Consider the following 20558-nt stretch of genomic DNA (forward strand, 5'->3'; position numbering starts at 1 on the left):
TTTTTTTTTAATCTGTTCATTATTGATCTTAGATTATGCGGAGTGTCTACAACGCAAGCACCAGTGAAGGAACTGTTACTATAGCAACGGTAATGTGTTAGAATAAGTTCATTAATGTAAACCTGCGATTTGCCTTGCAGCTGTAACTACTGATAATCAACCTTCTGACTAATCAAATCTGAGAATTCAGTAGTGTGGTATAAGCGTTCATTAGAGTACTGCCACAGGGATAAAGAGCGACGCATTAAAAGACAACGCAGAGCATCAATCCGGGGATGCAAAACCATTTCAAGAACTTGTGCTGAACTTACCCGCTGTTGTTTCCTGACATTTATCAAAGGACCAGCGAAACTCCACCGCCTGCCCCCTCTCCTTGATCTGCTCCTCGATTTCCCTCACTTTAGCACGTACCTATGGGAAAATCGCACCATGACCACAAAGGCACTGCAACTTTACATTTTTAACCCTATGTTTCTCAGTATGACATTTGATTTCTTAGAGATTACATCTGATCTAGACAATGTTTATTGTTAAAAGCGCTATACAAATAAAACTGAATTGAATTGAATACCTAATTTATGGTCATTCAATGATGATATCCCAAAAACTCCAAGATCACATATTACTATTGACTACTTTTTGACATGCCAAAACTCAAAGATCACACATCAGTAGTGACTACACTTCAGTAGGGTTTCAAATAAACAGGCAATGTTTTTCCAGTCATCAGCTGTCTGGTTTCAGTGAGCCTGTGCCCACTGGAGCCTCCGATTCCTCTACTTGGCTGACAGGAGGGGAACCAGATGTGGTCTTCTGCTGTTGTAGCCCATCTGCCTCATTTTGAGATGCTTTTCTGCTCACTATGGTTATAAAGAGTGGTTATTTTAATTACTGTTGCCTTCCTGTCAGCTCGAACCAGTCTGGCCATTCTCCTCTGACCTCTCTCTCATCAACAAAGCATTTCCGCCCACAGAGCTGCTGCATTCTGGGTGTTTTTCACACCATTCTGTGCAAACTCTAGAGACTGTTGCGTGAAAATCCCAGGAGATCAGCAGTTTCTGAAATATTCAAACTAGCCTGCCACCAACGCCATTCTGATGTTTGATGTGAACATTAACCGAAGCTGTTGAACTGTATCTGCGTGATTTTATGTAAAGTTTTATGTAAATGTATTCTCTCAGAATATACATAAACTATTATAAACTATTATAAACTATTAAGTCGGATATCATACCTGCTGGTTGAAGGTGCTATTGGCGCCTGGCATGGGCAGATTTGAAGGGGCGATGGGCAGAAGGTCCAGTGGAGATCCAGTCTTATTCCGACTGTCTGTAAGCGAGTAGTGCCACACCAGAGCGCTCGGACAGCACAGCACAATGCTCTGCACAGGACAGAGATAGGAAAAACAGTTATTGCACTTTTTGATAATTAGTAGCAAATTTAGAACATTACTCCACACTGAAATGCTGAGACAGCTAACAATTCAGCTCTCATTTACATAATTCTAACTAGAGCCTATGGGCTGTCATTACAGGCTTCATTACACTGCCTGGATGATAAATTCCTTTCATTTTAACTGCCACGACTAGGCACAAGGACCAGAGCTGCTCTCTTTGGCACAGGGTTCTTATGAGAAGTGTTGCACGTTATAACTCATCAAGTAACTCATCAGGACTGCTTCTGAAAGTAAGGGGGGGAGGGGGTTGGTACCTGCTCAGAAGCAGCACCAACAGGAACTAAACAGTTCTTGGGAGTAAAGCTAGCTGTTGCCACTAGCTGTTTGTTGCCAATTATGCACATTGTTTCACACTAATTGCAACACCAGACACCCGTACAAAACAACAATGTATTATTCTTAGGATGTATGTATGTATGTATCCATATCCATTTTGTTATGATAAAGTTGTTACAATATTAGCATTGTCACGTTTTTGTCAACAATCAGCTGTCATTTTTTTTCCCCATCACTGTGGAGTTTGTCTTCTGTTTGTGTAATTTACAAATAAACCTTCATCAGAGAACTTTTCAGTCAGAAATTTCATTGTATCTAAACTGTTTAGCCAAACTGCCAAATGAAGAATGTTGATCATGCTCAACACTTCTTCCCTGCTGGATTTAACAATGGCCTTATTGTGCACCATAAAGACAATGCAGTCACTTTTACTGTCACCACTGTGACTGTTCCAGATGTCACAAAAGTGATCCATCAACTTCTAGTTGGGTATTATTCATATATTTGCAGAAGCAATATACTTTTATCAACTCAAAAAAAAAAAAAAAAAAAAAAAAAAAAAAAAGGTGCAAAAAGGAGCATCTTTATTCTGTAAAAGTCATTAACATCTGCACCTGGAGCATGCAGCTGAGGCCGAACACCACGGGCCGGTGCTGGGGGCAGATGTAGAAGTCAGTGAAGGGTGTTTGGGGCTGGGTGGCCCCTGCAGGCTGGGAGGTGGGGGTGGTGGGTAGAGCGTTGCCCGGCTGACCGGCGATGCCGTGTGGTGGGTGTCCTCCTGAGCTGGGCCCTATACTCCCATCACTTAACAGCAAGTTTAGGCGCCGTGTGCAGAAATACGCCAGCCTCCTCGACAAATAGGCCGACTGCACAAACTCCCCTGAGTACTGGAGAGGAAAAAGAGAGATGGCAATGACAGCTATAATTTCAAATGTGATGAGCTGATACAAAGATAAAGAGAATATCAAATCAGTGCTCCTAATGACGGTTCTGACCCAGTCCAGGGCAACGTAGCCTGTGTGTCACTAATTACACAGTGAAGTGCGACACTACACTGACCAACCTGTAAAAGGAGCGGCAGCAGCAACTTCAGAAGCTCGTCCTCTCCTGGACGGATCTTTTCAAAGCATTCCAGGACCCACGTCAAGAACTCGTGTCTGTCTAACATGCCGTCCTGCAAAACACAAATGTATGCATTAGGCTCCTAAATTAAAACATTCAGTCTTTCCATTTTAAATATACACTATACGGTGAAAAAATTTGTGGACACATGACCAATCCAGATTTAATCCTTCTTTTACTTCTATAATAGCCTCCACTCTTCGGTGAAGTCTTTCCACTAGATGTTGGAGCGTGGCTGTGAGGATTTGTGATCATTCAGCCATCATTAGTGAGGTCAGGCACTGATGTTGGGTGAGGAGGTCTGGGGTGCAGTCAGTGTTCCAGTTCCTCCTGAAAGGTGTTCAGTGGGGGCTCTGTGCAGAACACTGAAGTTCTTCCACTCCAACCTTAAACACATCATGTCTTCATGGAGCTCGCTTTGTGTACAGGGGCATTGCACATGGTTGGGCCTCTTAGTTCCAGTGAAGGGAAATTGTAATTTACAGCATACAAAGACCTTCTATATAATTGCGTGCTTCCAACTCTGTGGCAACAGTTTGGGGAAGATGGTCAAGTGTCACAAAACTTTGGCCAGATAGCATATCAAATGAGCCTCTAATTCTATACTGCTACAAACAGACGAAACATTAGCAATGGCACTAAATTATGTCTTCATATCACACTGCTGCTTTCTTAATTAGAGAAATATCATAAATTGTAAAATTCTCAGGTCATTTTTCATTTATTTGCCTTCAGTAAAGTTTTTTCGTTGCTGCTATCAGCATATACATCTTCCTGCAAAAAACACACAAAGGCAGAATCTCAAATTGCTTCTTATTCGCTGTATGTGCTCACTACATAGGGTATAAGAGAAGCTATATAGAGTGGCATATGCCAAATAGTGCCTCTAATAAGGGCTAATAGCGACATATGGGATATTACTTTTAAACAATATTACAATGGTATTAGAAATTAAACAAAAATGCAGATTTGTCCAGACCAGTTTTTGGACATCAAGCACACCAGGGTCATTTCAGCAAATTTTTAGGAAATATTCTATTCTATTTTTCAGTAGACCCTGGTTAGGCAAGACAGAGTTCCTAAACTTCTGAATGTGGATTTTTAATTTTTTTTTTTGCCTTTGAATACAAAAATAAAAAGTATTAAAATCTGAATAGTAAAATTAGCTCTGACTGCATCATTATGCTGTGGGAAACCTGAATCATTGTGTTGTACATCAGCCGGACCACATTCTCTACTGAGAACAGCTCGACTCACCTGAAACATGAACATGGCCAGTTTCTCGTTGTACTCCCACTGCTTCATTGCCGTCTCCACCTCGGCCGGAGGAGCAGGCAGAGGAGAGCCGCAGCCCTGGCTGGGAGACTGCCGGTAAAACTCTGCCACCTTCTGCAGCTGCTCACAGAGGTACTTCGTAATGATCTGAGTCCATTCTGCAGACGGGTGATAAAATTGAGAGACAGTCTAATTACTGAGCACGACAACGAAAGAAATTCAATTGCCAACTGGGGATTATGTGAATAAGGTTGGAGAGCACTGGGAAACGTTAACTCGCACAACGTAAGCACATATTTACCTATGCATGGGTCTATGACGTGCCTCTTCTTGACTTTCGTTTCAGTTATGGCAGCATGATATGCACATGTCATTTTGATCATCCAGGCAGAACGCATGACTGGGACTGAGTATTTGGCCAGATATCCAAAAACCTCCTCTTTCTTACTGAAGATAGGGACCTGGCACAGACAGAGACAGAAATACACAACTTCAATCTGTTTCCACTTTTCTTCAAACAAGGTACCTGTGCTGACTCAAGAAGCAGTAACTAATCCACATTTGAAGTGTTTTTACTGTAAGAGAGCTGGTTCTTGGCCAGCAAAATGTGGCTGGTCTGGCAGAAAGAAGCAGTGACATCAGAGGTTCTGGGCAGGATCATTGTATTGCCATGAAAACAGAACAACTCAAGTTTTACCACAGCAGGGTTGCATTATCAAATCAGGAGTGCATAAAATTTCTATAACAGCATGGCTGTAATCTTCCAAAGAATGATTATATACATAAGTTTACATTAATGTACGAGTTCTAATACTTTATCGTTCCTATAGTAACAGCTAATACACATGGACTTGTATTGTAGATGTTCCACATCGTCTAAAGCTAATAAAAAATAAACAGGTTTTTTACAAAACGCTTTTGTTTAACAACATATTCACTGATATGGTGAAGTCTTCTGTGAGGAGACGTTTATCTAACATTTATGGAAGGAGTCTCCAGTGTCAGTGCTTTGTAACAGTTGGTAAGTTTCCAGCCACAGGAGAATCATAAGGACAGAGACGTTTGTGGTTTCTCAGCTACAGGACAAGCTTACATTTTTTTTTTTTTGGTCGGGAACTGTGCAAAATGAGCTACACTGCTAAAGCTCATAATAGCAAAGCTGAACATTCAGAATATATACGTACAATCTCATCTTGCGCACATTCACTGTCTGTGCTGTGTACAGATGCCAAATGAATCGACTGGTTGGTAAAATATGCCCTCAAGTCAGAAGTACAAGTTGTAAATACCATGTATGTGATACAGCTCTGTTCTTTAGCCATTTCTACATTGTGTATATGGCACTACGGATTTGAAACTGCTTAGAAAATCCATGAGATGAAATCTAACCTTCTTCGCCAGCTGAGTGAGAGGTTTTGTCCCAGCCAAATCTGTAAACCAGTTGTTGATGGAGCTCTGTGACCGTGCCGTGACCAGCCAGAAGTTGTCCTTCTGGTTGACCTGTGGCTTCCTCTTCCCAGTGTCTGGGAAGGTGTTGCATCGCAGCTTTTCTGCAATGATGCTGCTGAAATTTGAGCTAATCTGAAAAAGAGGAGCAATACAGTGCTCTACTTTCACAACAGCTCCGTGGATGACTTGTACTACACACACTGACACACACACTTGCACCTTTAATGACTGTTGTTCTAAGGAACTTACCTTAGAGGAGTTAAAGTTGACATTTTTAGCACTACCATGCTCGTCCCCTGATACTGCCGGCTGGTTATTGAATCCCTGCTTGACATTCAATGCAGTCAATTCATCCTATACAACAATAAGAGGAAACATTTCAGCGGCTGTGCAGAAAACTACAGCACAAATTACACTACAGTACATTCAGCTGAAGCACAAATGACACTTTCTGGTAAAGTAGGGAGAGGAAAATGGGTGGCATTCTGGGAAAACTCATCAGATGTGGCTGTAGTTTAAAAAAAAAAAAAAAAAAAGAAAAAAAGAAAACAGAAATTCGAATTTTGACCAAAATTGAGTTTTTTCTGCCAATACTATACTTTGATAACACTGCTTTAAAGGCTGACTTGTACTGGTTGTTAACCATGCATATGCATACGCAAGATGGCCGCCGCACGTATCCTGTGGTCATCTGGTGTGTCATCAGGAATTAACGTGATGCATCTATGTGGTGCAATATCAACGTAAAAAGTGCAGTATACGTGACTCCGTGTCCGCAACTGAATAAACAAACTAACATCTTGTCTCAAATCAATTCAACTCAATTCCAATTCAGCTTTATTTGTATAGCGCTTTTAACAATGGACATTGTCACAAAGCAGCTTTACAGAAATAAATCGGATATTTATATACTATTCCAGACGGTTATTGAGTAATACTAACACTTTTCCTATTATAGTGAGCATATTCATTTTAAATAAACCTACTGAAGGCTCTGTTCTGATTACCAGTCTTCTGGATTTTTTAGATTAGTAAATATTTTAAATGCACGGTGAGGGTTTTTGAATTGAGATGCAGATCATGACAACAATCACGCCGACAGCAGAAAGTTATAAAGAGAAACAGAGCTTGTCAGTGCATTTAACAACACTGTGCATAAAATCGCTAAAGATTACACACTGAGTTTACGTACGTGTGGGGAGAATGAAGTGCATGCGCACCTTAACAAAAACACATTTTACAAAAACAGTGTGGAAATGTCTTTATTTAGGACACTTTCTAAACGTGTCTTGGCTTTCTGCCTGTAAAGATAATGTTACGTAAGGAGCCAGTTACACAAACACAGCAGTAAAAACAGTCAGTCTGTCTAAAGATGACTAAAACTTTTCGAGATAAGTGTGATTTCCTCACGCACTGGATGTCAATCTTTGATCGGGTTGTTGGATAGCTACATCTCATAATGAAACAGACATAACCATAATCAGTTCCTTTCTTAATCAGATTCCGGCTGCACCAGATGACAGTGCACAAAGTTTTCACTTGTTTACATGACTTAATAAAACAGCATTAATAAGAAGAAATGTGGCCGAAAAAAATAATACTGACTGAATGAATCAGCACTTATTTCCCAGTTGAGAGCAGAGATAGAAACAAGGCTCGGTGACACAGAGACTAGTACACAAGAGAATCCATCTGTAGGCGCAACGTCCTTGAGAGATCGCGAGTCTGTGTTCTGAAGATTCCACAGCCATCCATGGCCGGGAGTCAAGGAAGCAAAGCCAGCAAAAGTGCTCTCCGAGTGGGAGGGACGGCATTACTGATTACTGGCTCTCGCTTGTCAATCACACTCATTTGGCCATAACTAGCTATGACAATGTTAATGACCTATTTCAGTTTTAGTTTTTAATCTCCCACGTAGCATCTCCATTTGTCACGAGATGCTACCACAACTTTAACTTCTTGTTCAGAGGTATGCAAAGCACATAGTATAGGCTAAAATATGATACAGCTATATTATGTTAAACATGTAAGTATACACAAAAACATATTTTATACGTGAGTGATTATGAAGGGAAGCGGTAGTTTGTGAAATACAAACCTTAAACTGCATTTTTTTTTTTTTATTTCTGAATAATCATAATGTTTCTAGCCAAATCACCTTCCACTTGCTAGCTTTTTTTGCTGCGTAACATTACATTAATAACATATAACAAGCATGATAAAGTGTGTTATGAATTACTGTATTGATGACACAGTATCATGTAACGTAACTCAGACACGAACAGGCAACTTGTAACCCAATGTTTTCAACTCAGTAAAACTAAAGAGTCTAACTGGAGTCAGAGTTAATGAATGAATGGAAGGATTAAAAAAAAATAAATAAGTTTATTATTAATCCCTCATGGGGAAATTAAAGTGTTACAGCAGTGTGATAGACTGAATATAACATGAGAGAAGGTACAGAAATAAATATAAATATAAATATGGTAAGAACACAAACTGAATGGTAGCAGCATGATATTGATGGCAGTAAACAGGTATAATGTGCAAAACTATAGTAGTTGATATACTAGCCAATGTCTTTAATATAATAACTATATTATGTTAGTTATTAAACTATATATTTGTGAGTAAGAAGAGCATGTCAGGTTTCTACCACGCTGGCATTCTAACTGATCAAACTGTTCTTACAGGTCTTCTTAAAAAAATAAAATCCCATTTTTTCTACTTTATTACTGTGACTTTATCAGAAAAAGCTTCAAACTACAGGTAACATATTCTAGTCGTCTATCATTAGAAAATATATGAAGTAGTATGAATTTATAGGTGTGAAATACTGAAGTACACATGCAGAGAAACCTTTAATACGTCATCTCGATAGAATTGTGTCAGAACCCCAGATTAGCTAGATCAACGTGTAAAGTGTGTAAAGTCTAACCAGATGGGCCATGGCTTTCGAATTTAGCTACAGTGGTACAGATCATGACCATTAAGTCATTATGTGCAAATAATAATAATAAGAAGAAGAATGTTAACCAGGATCTAATGAATTTATCTAATCTAATTTTATTGTTGGAAAGTTCAGAAATTAAAAAAAAAAAAAAAAAAAAAAAAAAAAACTCTGGTTCCAAAAAAATATCCAAAATATTACTGCACATGGTTAAATAATATGCAGATTTTAACATTTGTTTGTAAAAATAAATCTGTCCTGATGGGCTCCATGAATTTTATTCTATCTATCTGTTTATTTATTTATTGGTTGGAAAGTTCAGTAATTAAAAAGACTCTGGCTCCAATAAACATCAGAATATTACTGCACACATTTAAATAATGTGGAATTTATATTTTAAATAGTCTGACTGTAAAATAATGTTGTACTGACGGGGTCTGTGTATTTAACTCTATTTATTTATTTACGAGTGAAAACACCACCAGCACCTCTGGCTCTAATCGCAACTTTAATGATGTTAATAGCATATAGTTAATAACAACTTTAGTGATGTTTTTATGAATTCAAACCTTTTCTACACAAATGTCCAGCAGTCTGTATATGAGTACAGATATCCAGATACTACTGCTGATCTTCAGCCAGCTATCAGGCTACAGCTCTACAGCGTTCCGGCTCTACAGCGTTCCGGCTCTACAGCGTTCCGGCTCTACAGCGTTCCGGCTCTACAGCGTTCCGGCTCTACAGTTCTACAGCATTGCGGTTCTACAGCATTCCGGCTATACACCGTTCCGGCTCTACAGTTCTACAGCGTTCTGGTTCTACAGCGTCTCGGTTCTACCATGTTCCAGTTCTACAGCGTTCCAGTTCTACGTATAGCACTTGTGTGAGATGTGTGTTAATGTAACGCATATGAAACAGCACAACAGGGTTTTTCGTTACTGTCCATGGAGGCGGATAAGAGACCATGGTGGGTCCTGTTGATGATTGTTGATGAAGCCAACAGTGAAAAAAAGAAAAAGAAACTGTTTTCGTGGCGTGAGGTTTTAGTCTTGATGGACTGCAGCCTCTTGATGGAGGGGAGTGCTTCAAAAAGTTTGTGTTCAGGGTGAGAGGGGTCAGACACAATCTTAACTGCCCGCTTCAGTGTCCTGGAGGTGTACGGGTCCTGAAGAGGTGGCAGATTGCAGCCAATCACCTTCTCAGCAGAGCAAATGACACGCTACAGTCTGCCTTTGTCCTTGGCAGCGGCAGCAGCGTACCAAACGGTGATGGAGGAGGTGAGTATGGACTCAATAATGGAGGTGCAGAATTGCACCATCACTGTCTTTGGTAGGTTGACCTTCTTTAGCTGCCGCAGGAAGCACATCCGCTGGTGCTCTTTTTTAATCAGGGAGTTGATGTTCAGCACCCACCTGAGGTCCTGGGTGATGATGGTTCCCAGGAAGCAGAAGGAGTCGCCAGGATCTACTGGGGAGTCACACAGGATGATGGGGGGAGGTGGGGCTGGGTTCTTCCTGAAGTCTACCACCATCTGCACTGTTTTCACAGCATTGAGCTCCAGGTTGTTCTGACTGCACCAGGCCACCAGATGGTCAATCTCCCACCTGAAGGCAGACTCATCCCCCTCAGACAGGAGCCCAGTGAGGGTTCAATAGTTTCAATAGTTTGACAGACTGGTGACTGGAGGTGCAGCTGATGGTGTACAGAGAGAAGAGTAGAGGAGAAAGAACACAGCCTTGAGGGGAACCAGTACTGATTGTCCGGGAGTCAGAGACGTGTTTTCCCAGTCCTACGTGCTGCCTCCTATCAGTCAGGAAGTCTGTGATCCACCTGCAGGTACACGCAGCTGGGAGAGCCTGATCTGTAGCAGAGCTGAAATCCACAAACAGGATCCTGGCATAGGTTCCTGAGGAGTCCAGGTGCTGGAGGATGAAGTGGAAGGCCACATTAACTGCATCATCTGCAGACCTGCTGGCTCTGTAGGCAAACTGCAGGGGTTCCATGAGAGGGTCCGTGATGGATTTGAGGCGGGACAGCACGAGGTGCTCAAAGGACTTCATTACCACAGATGTCAGAGCGACAGGTCTGTAGTCATCAAGTTCTGTGATCCTGGGTTTTTTGGGGACGGGGATGATGGTGGAGGCTTTGAAGCAGCCTGGCACATGGCATATCTCCAGTGAGGTGTTAAAGATATCTGTACACACTGGAGACAGCTGATCAGCGCAGTACTTCAGGGTGGATGGAGAGACAGAGTCTGGTCCGGCTGCTTTATGTGGGTTTTCTCTCTCTCGAAGACTCTGTTAAAGTCTCTCTCTAGGACGGAGAGAGTCGTTCTTATAGTGGGGAGGTGTGCATCTGTGGAGAGGCCCCAGCAGACGGGGCTGCACTGTTCCGGTTCTCCAGTTCTACGGTTCTACAATGTTCCAATTCTACAGTTCTCCTGTTCAACAGTGTTCCAGTTCTACAGTTCTACAGTGTTCCAATGTTTCAATTCTACAGTGTTCCAGTTCTACAGTGTTCCAGTTCTACAGTGTTACAATGTTCCAGTTCTACAGTTCTACTGTGTTTCAGTTCTACAGTTCTACAGTGTTCCAGTTCTACAGTGTTCCAGTTCTACAGTTCTACAGTGTTCCAGTTCTACAGTTCTACAGTGTTCCAGTTCTACAGTTCTACAGTGTTCCAGTTCTACAGTGTTCCAGTTCTACAGTTCTACAGTGTTCCAGTTCTACAGTTCTACAGTGTTCCAGTTCTACAGTGTTCCAGTTCTACAGTGTTCCAGTTCTACAATTCTACAGTGTTCCAGTTCTACAGTGTTCCAGTGCTCCACTGCTCACAACAACAGACAAGAGCCGTGTGAAATGCAGACGCTGTGTAGCCCAGCTAGCTAAAGAGCCGAGTGTTTTTCTGACAAGTATATACACACACACACACACACACACACACACACACACACACACACAGTTCGGTGTTAGCGACAGAGCTAGCTAACGCTAATCCAGTTCAGTTCTGGTGCTAGTTTAGCAAACTGGTCATCTTTATTCGCATTAATAACACTGCATGCATGTAGAATTATCATACAAGGCTAATGTATTAGTTAGCATGAAGCTAGGCCTGTGGCGCCTGCCTCTCTCTCTCTCTCTCTCTCTCTCTCTCTCTCTCTCTTTCACTCCTGTGTGTGTAGCCCGTTGCTGAGAAGCTAGCTAACACTACCGTATTTTCTTTGTGTACACTTCAAATTCTCTCTCTCTCCGCTCAACAAATCAACGCAACAAATCAGTTCCTGACCTCTTTCTGCTTCGGGTCTTGGGGATAAACGTCCGGAGGACCGAGTCTGGGCCGCTTCAAGGGCCGGTGCTCGTAACTCAACATCCCGAACGCAGCCATCGTCCCAGCGGCATAGCAGCTGCCCCAGGCTGCCTGTCCCCTTTCCGCTTCAGCCACCCAGCAGCTTCACGATACGGATCAATCCCCTCAGCCTTTACTGTTTTTGCCAACCGTTTTCATACAAACCCCGCCTCCTTCAATATTATTGGCTGATAGTTACATTCCTAATATCCAATTGGCTAATTGCTAGTAAATATCGTTAGGTGACTAACCAATATTAGCGCAGGAGGCGGGATTTTAAAGAAAACGGGTGTAGAGCAGAAAAAAACCCGACTAAAGATCATTTCCGGTGCGATGGAATTGTGGGAAGACGGTTGACAAGCCAAAAGACCCGTATGTGTTGCCTAGAGAAGGGGTTCTCTCAGGGACACCGTTCACTGGAGAAAAAAATAAAAAGTCGCGGATTTTACCTGAGTGCTGATTCATTTCACAAACTATTACAAAATAGGCATTTTATCTAAATATTATTTATTATTTAAATGTATACAATATTATTTTCTATTTACAAACTTTTTATTTGTATTTTTACTTTAAATTTTTATTAAAAATGTTGTTAGACTCCAGTTGACATTATTCATAGGCAAAAAGCTATATATGGCCAAAAGTTTGTGGACACCTGACCATCACACTCATATGTGCTTGTTGAACAACGTTACAGATTTAGTGCCTCTTTACTGTTATAATAACCTCCACTCTTCTGCGAAGTCTTTCCACTAGATGTTGGAGCGTGGCTGTGGGGATTTGTGATCATTCAGCTGTAAGGGCATTAGTGAGATCAGGCACTGATGTTGAGTGAGGAGATCTGGGGTGCAGTCAGTGTTCCAGTTCATCCCAAAGGTGTTCAGTGAGTTTGAGGTCAGGGGTCTGTGCAGGACACTCGAGTTCTTCTACTCCAACCTTGGCAAACCATGTCTTCATGGAGCTCGCTTTATGTACAGGGGCACTGTCATGCTGGAACAGGTTTGAGCCTCTTAGTTCCAGTGAAGGGAAATTGTAATGCTACAGAATACAAAGACATGCGATACAATTGTGTGCTTCCAACTCTGTGGCAACAGTTTGGGAAAGAACCACATAGGAGTGTGATGGTCAGGTGTCCACATAATTTTGGCCGTATAGTGTAACTAAATCAGAAAAGGATTAAATGGTTATGCTTTATGTCCCTCTGAGGATATTGCTCAGACCCAGGGCAAACTATTTAAGAGGGTCCCCCAGTGAAACACACACACACACACACACACACACACACACACACACACACACACACACACACACACATGAAATGTTAACAGCAATAACCTTTAATCAAACTATAACTCATTCTAATGCAACTTTCAATATTAGTTACACATATAGTCAGTTACACATATAGTTGTCTATATCTATATTTTGTGTACTTATCGTCACATATAGTAAAATCATTTTACAAAACGGGAAATATTAATGTATCAGATGAGTTGCAATGACCCATAGAGCTAGAGTGTGGATTACTAAACCCTCCTGGGGCCCCTCACCTGAGCGGAGTCCAGCACAGCTTGCCTGGCTGCCTCCTGTGATGGTGGGGCTGCTTCATGGACCCCTGAGAGCCCCCGGACCCCACTTTGAGAGCCATGGTCCTAGAGAAGGTTCATAAACTATGTCCTGGATAAAAACATTATAATCTCAGCACAGGCAATTTGTATTCCTGAATTTTCCACCCACAGAACCCAAAGCAGTTGCACAGAGATTTGAAACTCTTTATATCAATGGTCTGTTCCCTAGTATTACTAGAATTGCAGTAATTACAGTTTAACATTATTTAGGCTTGTTTTTAAGTTTTAAGATTTCAAGATTAGGAAATGAACAATGTCCTTTTGGAAACACATTAGACAAAATTGCATACCCATACAATTCATGGGTTCCAGTTCTACAGTGTTCCAGTTCTACAGTGTTCCAGTTCTACAGTTCAACAGTGTTCCAGTTCTACAGTTCAACCGTGTTCCAGTTCTACAGTTCAACCGTGTTCCAGTTCTACAGTTCTACAGTGTTCCAGTTCTACAGTGTACCAGTTCTACGGTTCTACAGTTCTACAGTGTACCAGTTCTACGGTTCTACAGTTCTACAGTGTACCAGTTCTACGGTTCTACAGTTCTACAGTGTTCCAGTTCTACAGTGTTCCAGTTCTGCAGTTCTACAGTTCTACAGATCAACAGTGTTCCAGTTCTACAGTGTTCCAGTTCTACAGTGTTCCAGTTCTACAGTTCAACAGTGTTCCAGTTCTACAGTTCAACAGTGTTCCAGCTCTACAGTTCAACCGTGTTCCAGTTCTACAGTTCTACAGTGTTCCAATTCTCCAGTTCAACAGTGTTCCAGTTCTACAGTGTACCAGTTCTACGGTTCTACAGTTCTACAGTGTACCAGTTCTACAGTGTTCCAGTTCTGCAGTTCTACAGTTCTACAGTTCAACAGTGTTCCAGTTCAACAGTGTTCCAGTTCTACAGTGTTCCAGTTCTACAGTGTTCCAGTTCTACAGTTCTACAGTGTTCCAGTTCTACAGTGTTCCAGTTCTACAGTTCTACAGTGTTCCAGTTCTACAGTTCTACAGTGTTCCAGTTCTACAGTTCTACAGTGTTCCAGTTCTACAGTGTTCCAGTGCTCCACTGCTCACAACAACAGACAAGAGCCGTGTGAAATGCAGACGCTGTGTAGCCCAGCTAGCTAAAGAGCCGAGTGTTTTTCTGACAAGTATACACACACACACACACACACACACACAGTTCGGTGTTAGCGACAGAGCTAGCTAACGCTAATCCAGTTCAGTTCTGGTGCTAGTTTAGCAAACTGGTCATCTTTATTCGCATTAATAACACTGCATGCATGTAGAATTATCATACAAGGCTAATGTATTAGTTAGCATGAAGCTAGGCCTGTGGCGCCTGCCTCTCTCTCTCTCTCTCTCTCTCTCTCTCTCTCTCTTTCACTCCTGTGTGTGTAGCCCGTTGCTGAGAAGCTAGCTAACACTACCGTATTTTCTTTGTGTACACTTCAAATTCTCTCTCTCTCCGCTCAACAAATCAACGCAACAAATCAGTTCCTGACCTCTTTCTGCTTCGGGTCAAAGAAGTCAAGTTGACCTATACCTATAAAAAGAAAAGATCAATACATGACGGGGCAGTCTGTTATAGAAAAATAATCAGCGATGGGGTGGGTGATGTCAGTAAAAACCTGAAGTTGATTATTCTCCCACAACAGCAGATCTCCAAGTATTTTATTCTGCTTTTACCAATTTTTAATTTATTAATGAACAAAATATCATACTTTTTGCATGATTATAGTTATATTTAACATTGTGGAACTTTGCAAGACAAGCTGGTCCTGTTATCACTTATGTTACAGCAGCTATAAACAGTTGCTCGCTCACCAGATTCATTTTATTGTCTCTCTTGAAGTTAATAACAAAGCTCAAAGCACAAACTCCTCTTTCCTGACTATTATGAAACATTGACCAAATAAATAAATAAATAACAACTATATCAATAATAGTTAATAGCATATGATATTCACCTCACCCATTCATTAAAATAAATCAGTTGATAAATAAGTGACTCCTGAGTTCATGTCACAGACCCCTGGGCTTCCCAAACCTGCTGTAAATGCAATAGCAGATATTTTATTTATTTAGTAGAAATGTAAAGTATAGAAGAAACGTACTCATCCAAAGCTCAGGAGGTCAGAAAACTCAGGAAGCTTAATTGTTGTTACAAATTAATATTAAACTATATTAAAGGTACTGTCCAGGTACATTTCTATCCCAGTGTAACATGATGTAAGTGTACTCCAACAGGCACAGCGGAGGTCCTTATGGTGCAGGTATGTACCTTAATGATGCTTCTATACAATTCTGCTTCTCTAACTAAAGGTAGCCTACAAAAGATGTCCCTTAGAGGGCACTAACCCAGTGACAATCATCTGTACATTTAAATCCTAACTTAGTACCTTGTTTTCATAGAGTGTATTGTACAAAGTTTTATACCACAGTGTAGTTGAATTCTCAATTCTGATTGGTTAGAAGGTGTTGATTACTTTTCTTTAACAGCAGCTCTAACAATAGTTCCAGCTGCAAAGTTTATATTAATGCACTCATTCTCAATATATCATCGTTTCTATAATAACAAGAGACTTCTATGGAGGATGTTTCTCATAAACAGATTTTAAAAATGTGTGTAATCATTGTTATTGTTAGGTTTTCTGAGAGATGCTTACTTAACGTTTTTGGAAGGAGTCTCCAGTGTCAGTTGTACCTACATTTCGTTGGTTTTGTACTTGTACTCTGCTCAATGACAATAAAGTTGAATCTAATCTATATCTAAACAGTCAGAAGTAAAGCTGTAACTTTAAGCTTTCTGACATGGGGAAAGTCTTCGGGACTTGTTTTTTTGGACGTTTCACAATTTGTATCTATAAATGGATAAATATTGAACAGGTTGTTCTTTAGTAAACAGTGAAATGCTAGTGTTGACAAACTGCTGTGGTATAAGAAGAATAAAACACTTCGGGACATGCAGTTGTTGGAAGTAACTTCACATCGGGCCATGTCACACCACCACATTAATTATATGTTAATTATATTCCTACAACAGCATGGCCCGTCACATTTCATTCCATACATATTACGAACTGTTCTGAATAGAAATAGTCTAACATTTACTGATTTCTGTTACAATTTCTTCATTTCAATTTATATTTAAATGCAGAAATTTTTGGATTATGCCACATAAAACATTAAAGAATACACACATCTCCTAAACAGTTATATATATATATATATATATATATATATATATATATATATATATATATATATATATATATATATATATATATATATGTGTGTGTGTGTGTGTGTGTGTGTGTATACACTGTATAAATAGCTGTTTAGGAGATGTGTGTATTCTTTAATGTTTTATATGGCATAATCCAAAAATTTCTGCATTTAAATATAAATTGAAATGAAGAAATTGTATATATATATATATATATGTGTGTGTGTGTGTGTGTGTGTAATAAAAATGGGATGATTTAATGTATAAAAATACCTTTAATCAAAAAAGCATTTTTATGAGAAATGTGTAAAAAATACTTTGATACAACAAGAAAATTTCAATACAATTTCAGTCTAACAGAAAGCAACTTCCTGTGTCTAACTTAGATATAAACAACCATCAATCATACAGCAAATAGCTTTTGTCCTCAGTGTAATTAAATATTCAGCTTCCATCAAGGCCTCTCCCAGAGGAATATCCGAATATCGGAGCATGGCAAAGAGAAAAATGGCCTCCTGCATTTACTTTATTCATTGTTGTGTGATTATAGCCACCTACACATGTGTAATTGTTTTGCCTTATAAACTGCATTTTAAGGAAAAACTCTAATGGGGCTATTGAGAATTGACAGAATGAAACACATTCATACATAAAACAAGTTTTATAATTACGTTTTTGTGCACGTTGCAGATGTCAGGTGGATTTGTAATTTCTTTTACAGGATTCATTAGAGCTTCCTGTGAAAGCCTCCACAGACTCCGTTCATCCTGAGAGGACTGACTCATTTAAACGTCTCGATTTAGCAACCACATGTGAGAACAGTGGCTGAACAGAGCTGAAAAAGAGGACAGCACTAAGAATCTCAAAGCACTTGAGAAAGCTGAAGCTAAAATACCAGCTGCAGCTTTCCATCTCTGAAACATAGACACTGATTGCACAATGCATTAGGCACAACATGAAGCTTATGAGCAGAAATAAACCATCAGAGGCATATTCTGCTTTGTAGTGTTGATTTCAATGGAATGACTGACCCGTACTTTTTTTTTTCTTTCATTACTTCACAGACTGCATGTCATCTTGTGCATTTTTGCAGCTTTTGTGAAGCACGGCATGTTTATTGCAAACCTTCCAAGTACTTCAAAGGGCATTACTCATTAATACTGAAAATAAGTTATTTGTTCTTCCTGCTTCTGCCTGCATTATAAGAACCTTATTTGAATGTACACAGCATTAATGTTCATAACTGAAATTGTCCTCATTTCTCACACATCTCCATTCTAGGCTACAAAATTTTTAAAAATCCAAACAGTATAACTTCCCCCAAACAATATTGAAACTTAATGCAACTTTAAAGTTCCATTAGTGGAACTGAGACCAGCTGCTTAGCGATATATGATCATGTGACCATCTAAAACCATTAATATATTCCTTAAGACTAGGCTGGTATTTTTCAGACATGTTTCACAAAACATGGCTTTTTAGTTATAGCACTGAGTTGAAAATACTACAAGTGAACTAGTCAGTGCAGTACAACTGGGCAACACTGAACAATAAAATAGCCACTGATCTAAACACCAAACAAACATCTTCTTGTCCAGCAGCTTCATGCTGTGAGGTGAGGTCTGGCAGAGAGATGAGTCTTGTGGCCAGTGGTGTGCCCAACAGCTGCTCAGATTCTCTCTGAATGGCCGACAGTCCTGTTCGCTGCCTCCACCATGGCACGGAAACACGAACTCTCGTTTGCCAGCAGATTTGATGGGCTGTCAAACTCCAGGATCTGTCTCACACAAGGGAAAAGCATGCAGAGACCCAAAGAGGTTAGTTAGATGTTATGTTCTGTAGGTTTTAGATACGCAGCCCCTAATTAGTCGGTTATTGGAAATGGACTACCATAGGACCAGCAGTGAAGTGCTTTTTGGATGACTGGATGCTCTCAACACAGCATAACACTGACATGGTAGTGAGAATATGGCCACAGTACAAAGGTCCTGTGAACTGTGTTCGTGGGTTGTTATTAAAAGTGCTCCTTTGCAAACATTGGCCCAACATCAGCCCAAAATAGCCATCCAAACTTTGGGCCAACGTCAACTGGGTTGCCGGGGTTAGTTACTAGCTCACTGGTTAACATGATTTAAGATACTAATTAACAAAGGATAACAATCAAAGATAAGAAGATGCACAGGCGAGATTATTTTTCTGCTCTGATTGCGTACCAACACTGTCTATATACATTGTGTGTTGAATGTTAAACTCATGATCTAGCCAAAAAAACCTTTCCTTATAACTCTACAGTTGCCATACTTACCATGTAGGTTACCACAATAGAATAACAATATTTTCACAGTGCAGAGTTTGATAGTTATTAAAATATAATTATAGTTACTATAGAAAATTATGGTGAATTTTCATAATGAACCTGTGCATATATAGAGTATATCAGCAAAAATTTGAATAATCTTGACTTAACAGTTGACAAGGAAATTATGCTAAATTGTCACAATCCACTTTTTGGGGAATATCATGGGTATTGATATATAGTTTAAGACTAACTTGGACAATAAAATCTGTTTTTGTGTTTTTCCTCTTTTTTCTTTTATTACCGATATCGATAGGTTTAACAAAAAAAAAAATACTGAAACCATAGTTATATACAATATATATGTATATGTATCTATATATATATATATATATATATATATATATATATATATATATATATATATATATACATATATGATATTGATGGGAGGAGCATCAAGCACCTGTTGGTTACTGGTTTATCACTTTACTCAATCTCTAAACCCTACTACATAAGGTTTCTCTTTCAGAAAAGTTCCCAGGTCGAAGCTACAGCCATTAACCAAACCGTTTCTGCCTTTTTTTAAAAAATCTAAACAAACTTCATAAAAATTTTTAAAATAGTTAAGAAAACAGTAATTGGATAAGCACACTGACCTGACCCTGGTCCAGTACCAGAACTCTGTCACAGCTGAAAACTGTATTGAGGCGGTGAGCGATGATCAGTGTAGTACAGCCTCTGAAAGAGCTGCGGATGGTCTCCTGAATAAGCCGATCTGTCTCTGTGTCAATGGCTGCTGTTGCTTCATCTAAAACCAAAATCTAACAGAGACAGGTTCGAATTACAAAAACATATTTGCATATGACACAAATATTAAAGGAGCTGTTTGTAATTTTTAGAGCCCTCTGCTGTTTGAGATGTTAAACTGCAATAAAACCATTGACAAGACTTCAGTATCTCGAAGGACGAGTCTACCCCTGCTGCTAAGTATGCCTTTTGAGTTACCATTTAAGAAAAAGAAGCAGAGCAGCTTTGCTTCAGGTGGAGGCGGAGCTAATTTCCAGGCCAGAAAAATGTAAACAGAAGCCTAAAATGAAGAAACTAGACACATCCACTGCATGACAGAGACTTTCTTAGATATCTTGTATATTATTATTATTATTATTATTATTATTATTATTATAGTTCTAGAAATAGCACAAACTGTACCTCTAAGTAACACACTAACTAGACCCTTTAATTCAGTTTACACCAGATCATAAAGGGGGTATTTGGGTTGTGTTTATGACCTTCCTCTCTCTTTTCTCACCTACGTCTTTAAGCAGTCTCAAACAACTCAATTCCCAGTAGTGCTTGCCTTTCAGCCATGTGGTGGCAATGTTTCACTATTTTGTAGGTGCTGAGATTTAGCACAAAACTCAAAATGTGTGTGTGTTATAGTCATAAACAGCCTATAAGTTTCACCAGCACATGATGACAGCAAATAAATCTATAGGTAATGCTACAAAACAGCATGGGGCAATAATTTCAGATGGCCAATCTAAAAAA

At 39.8% G+C, this 20558-nt stretch overlaps 2 protein-coding genes across 3 annotated transcripts in view; both read right to left on the reverse strand.

Annotated features, from left to right (window-relative positions):
* Positions 1 to 12164, reverse strand: part of med12 (mediator complex subunit 12) — a 41930-nt gene extending 29766 nt beyond the window's left edge. For both annotated transcript variants that reach the window (XM_026918733.3, XM_026918732.3), the window contains exons 1-9: positions 11814 to 12164; positions 5828 to 5932; positions 5519 to 5710; positions 4431 to 4590; positions 4112 to 4287; positions 2796 to 2906; positions 2347 to 2619; positions 1235 to 1381; positions 312 to 411 (exon numbers count right to left, since the gene is read on the reverse strand). In XM_026918733.3, coding sequence (XP_026774534.3) covers positions 312 to 411; positions 1235 to 1381; positions 2347 to 2619; positions 2796 to 2906; positions 4112 to 4287; positions 4431 to 4590; positions 5519 to 5710; positions 5828 to 5932; positions 11814 to 11912 — 1363 coding nt within the window. In that variant the 5' untranslated portion in view covers positions 11913 to 12164. The remainder of the gene's footprint in view (positions 1 to 311; positions 412 to 1234; positions 1382 to 2346; positions 2620 to 2795; positions 2907 to 4111; positions 4288 to 4430; positions 4591 to 5518; positions 5711 to 5827; positions 5933 to 11813) is intronic.
* A 4802-nt stretch (positions 12165 to 16966) lies between these two features.
* The window catches only part of wu:fb13g09 (ATP-binding cassette sub-family C member 5), a 34695-nt gene continuing 31103 nt past the window's right edge, over positions 16967 to 20558 (reverse strand). The window contains exons 29-30 of the mRNA XM_053236780.1: positions 19667 to 19831; positions 16967 to 18488 (exon numbers count right to left, since the gene is read on the reverse strand). Coding sequence (XP_053092755.1) covers positions 18381 to 18488; positions 19667 to 19831 — 273 coding nt within the window. The 3' untranslated portion in view covers positions 16967 to 18380. The remainder of the gene's footprint in view (positions 18489 to 19666; positions 19832 to 20558) is intronic.

The sequence above is a fragment of the Pangasianodon hypophthalmus genome, chromosome 9 (assembly GCF_027358585.1).
Source record: "Pangasianodon hypophthalmus isolate fPanHyp1 chromosome 9, fPanHyp1.pri, whole genome shotgun sequence".
NCBI classification, from domain to species: domain Eukaryota; kingdom Metazoa; phylum Chordata; class Actinopteri; order Siluriformes; family Pangasiidae; genus Pangasianodon; species Pangasianodon hypophthalmus.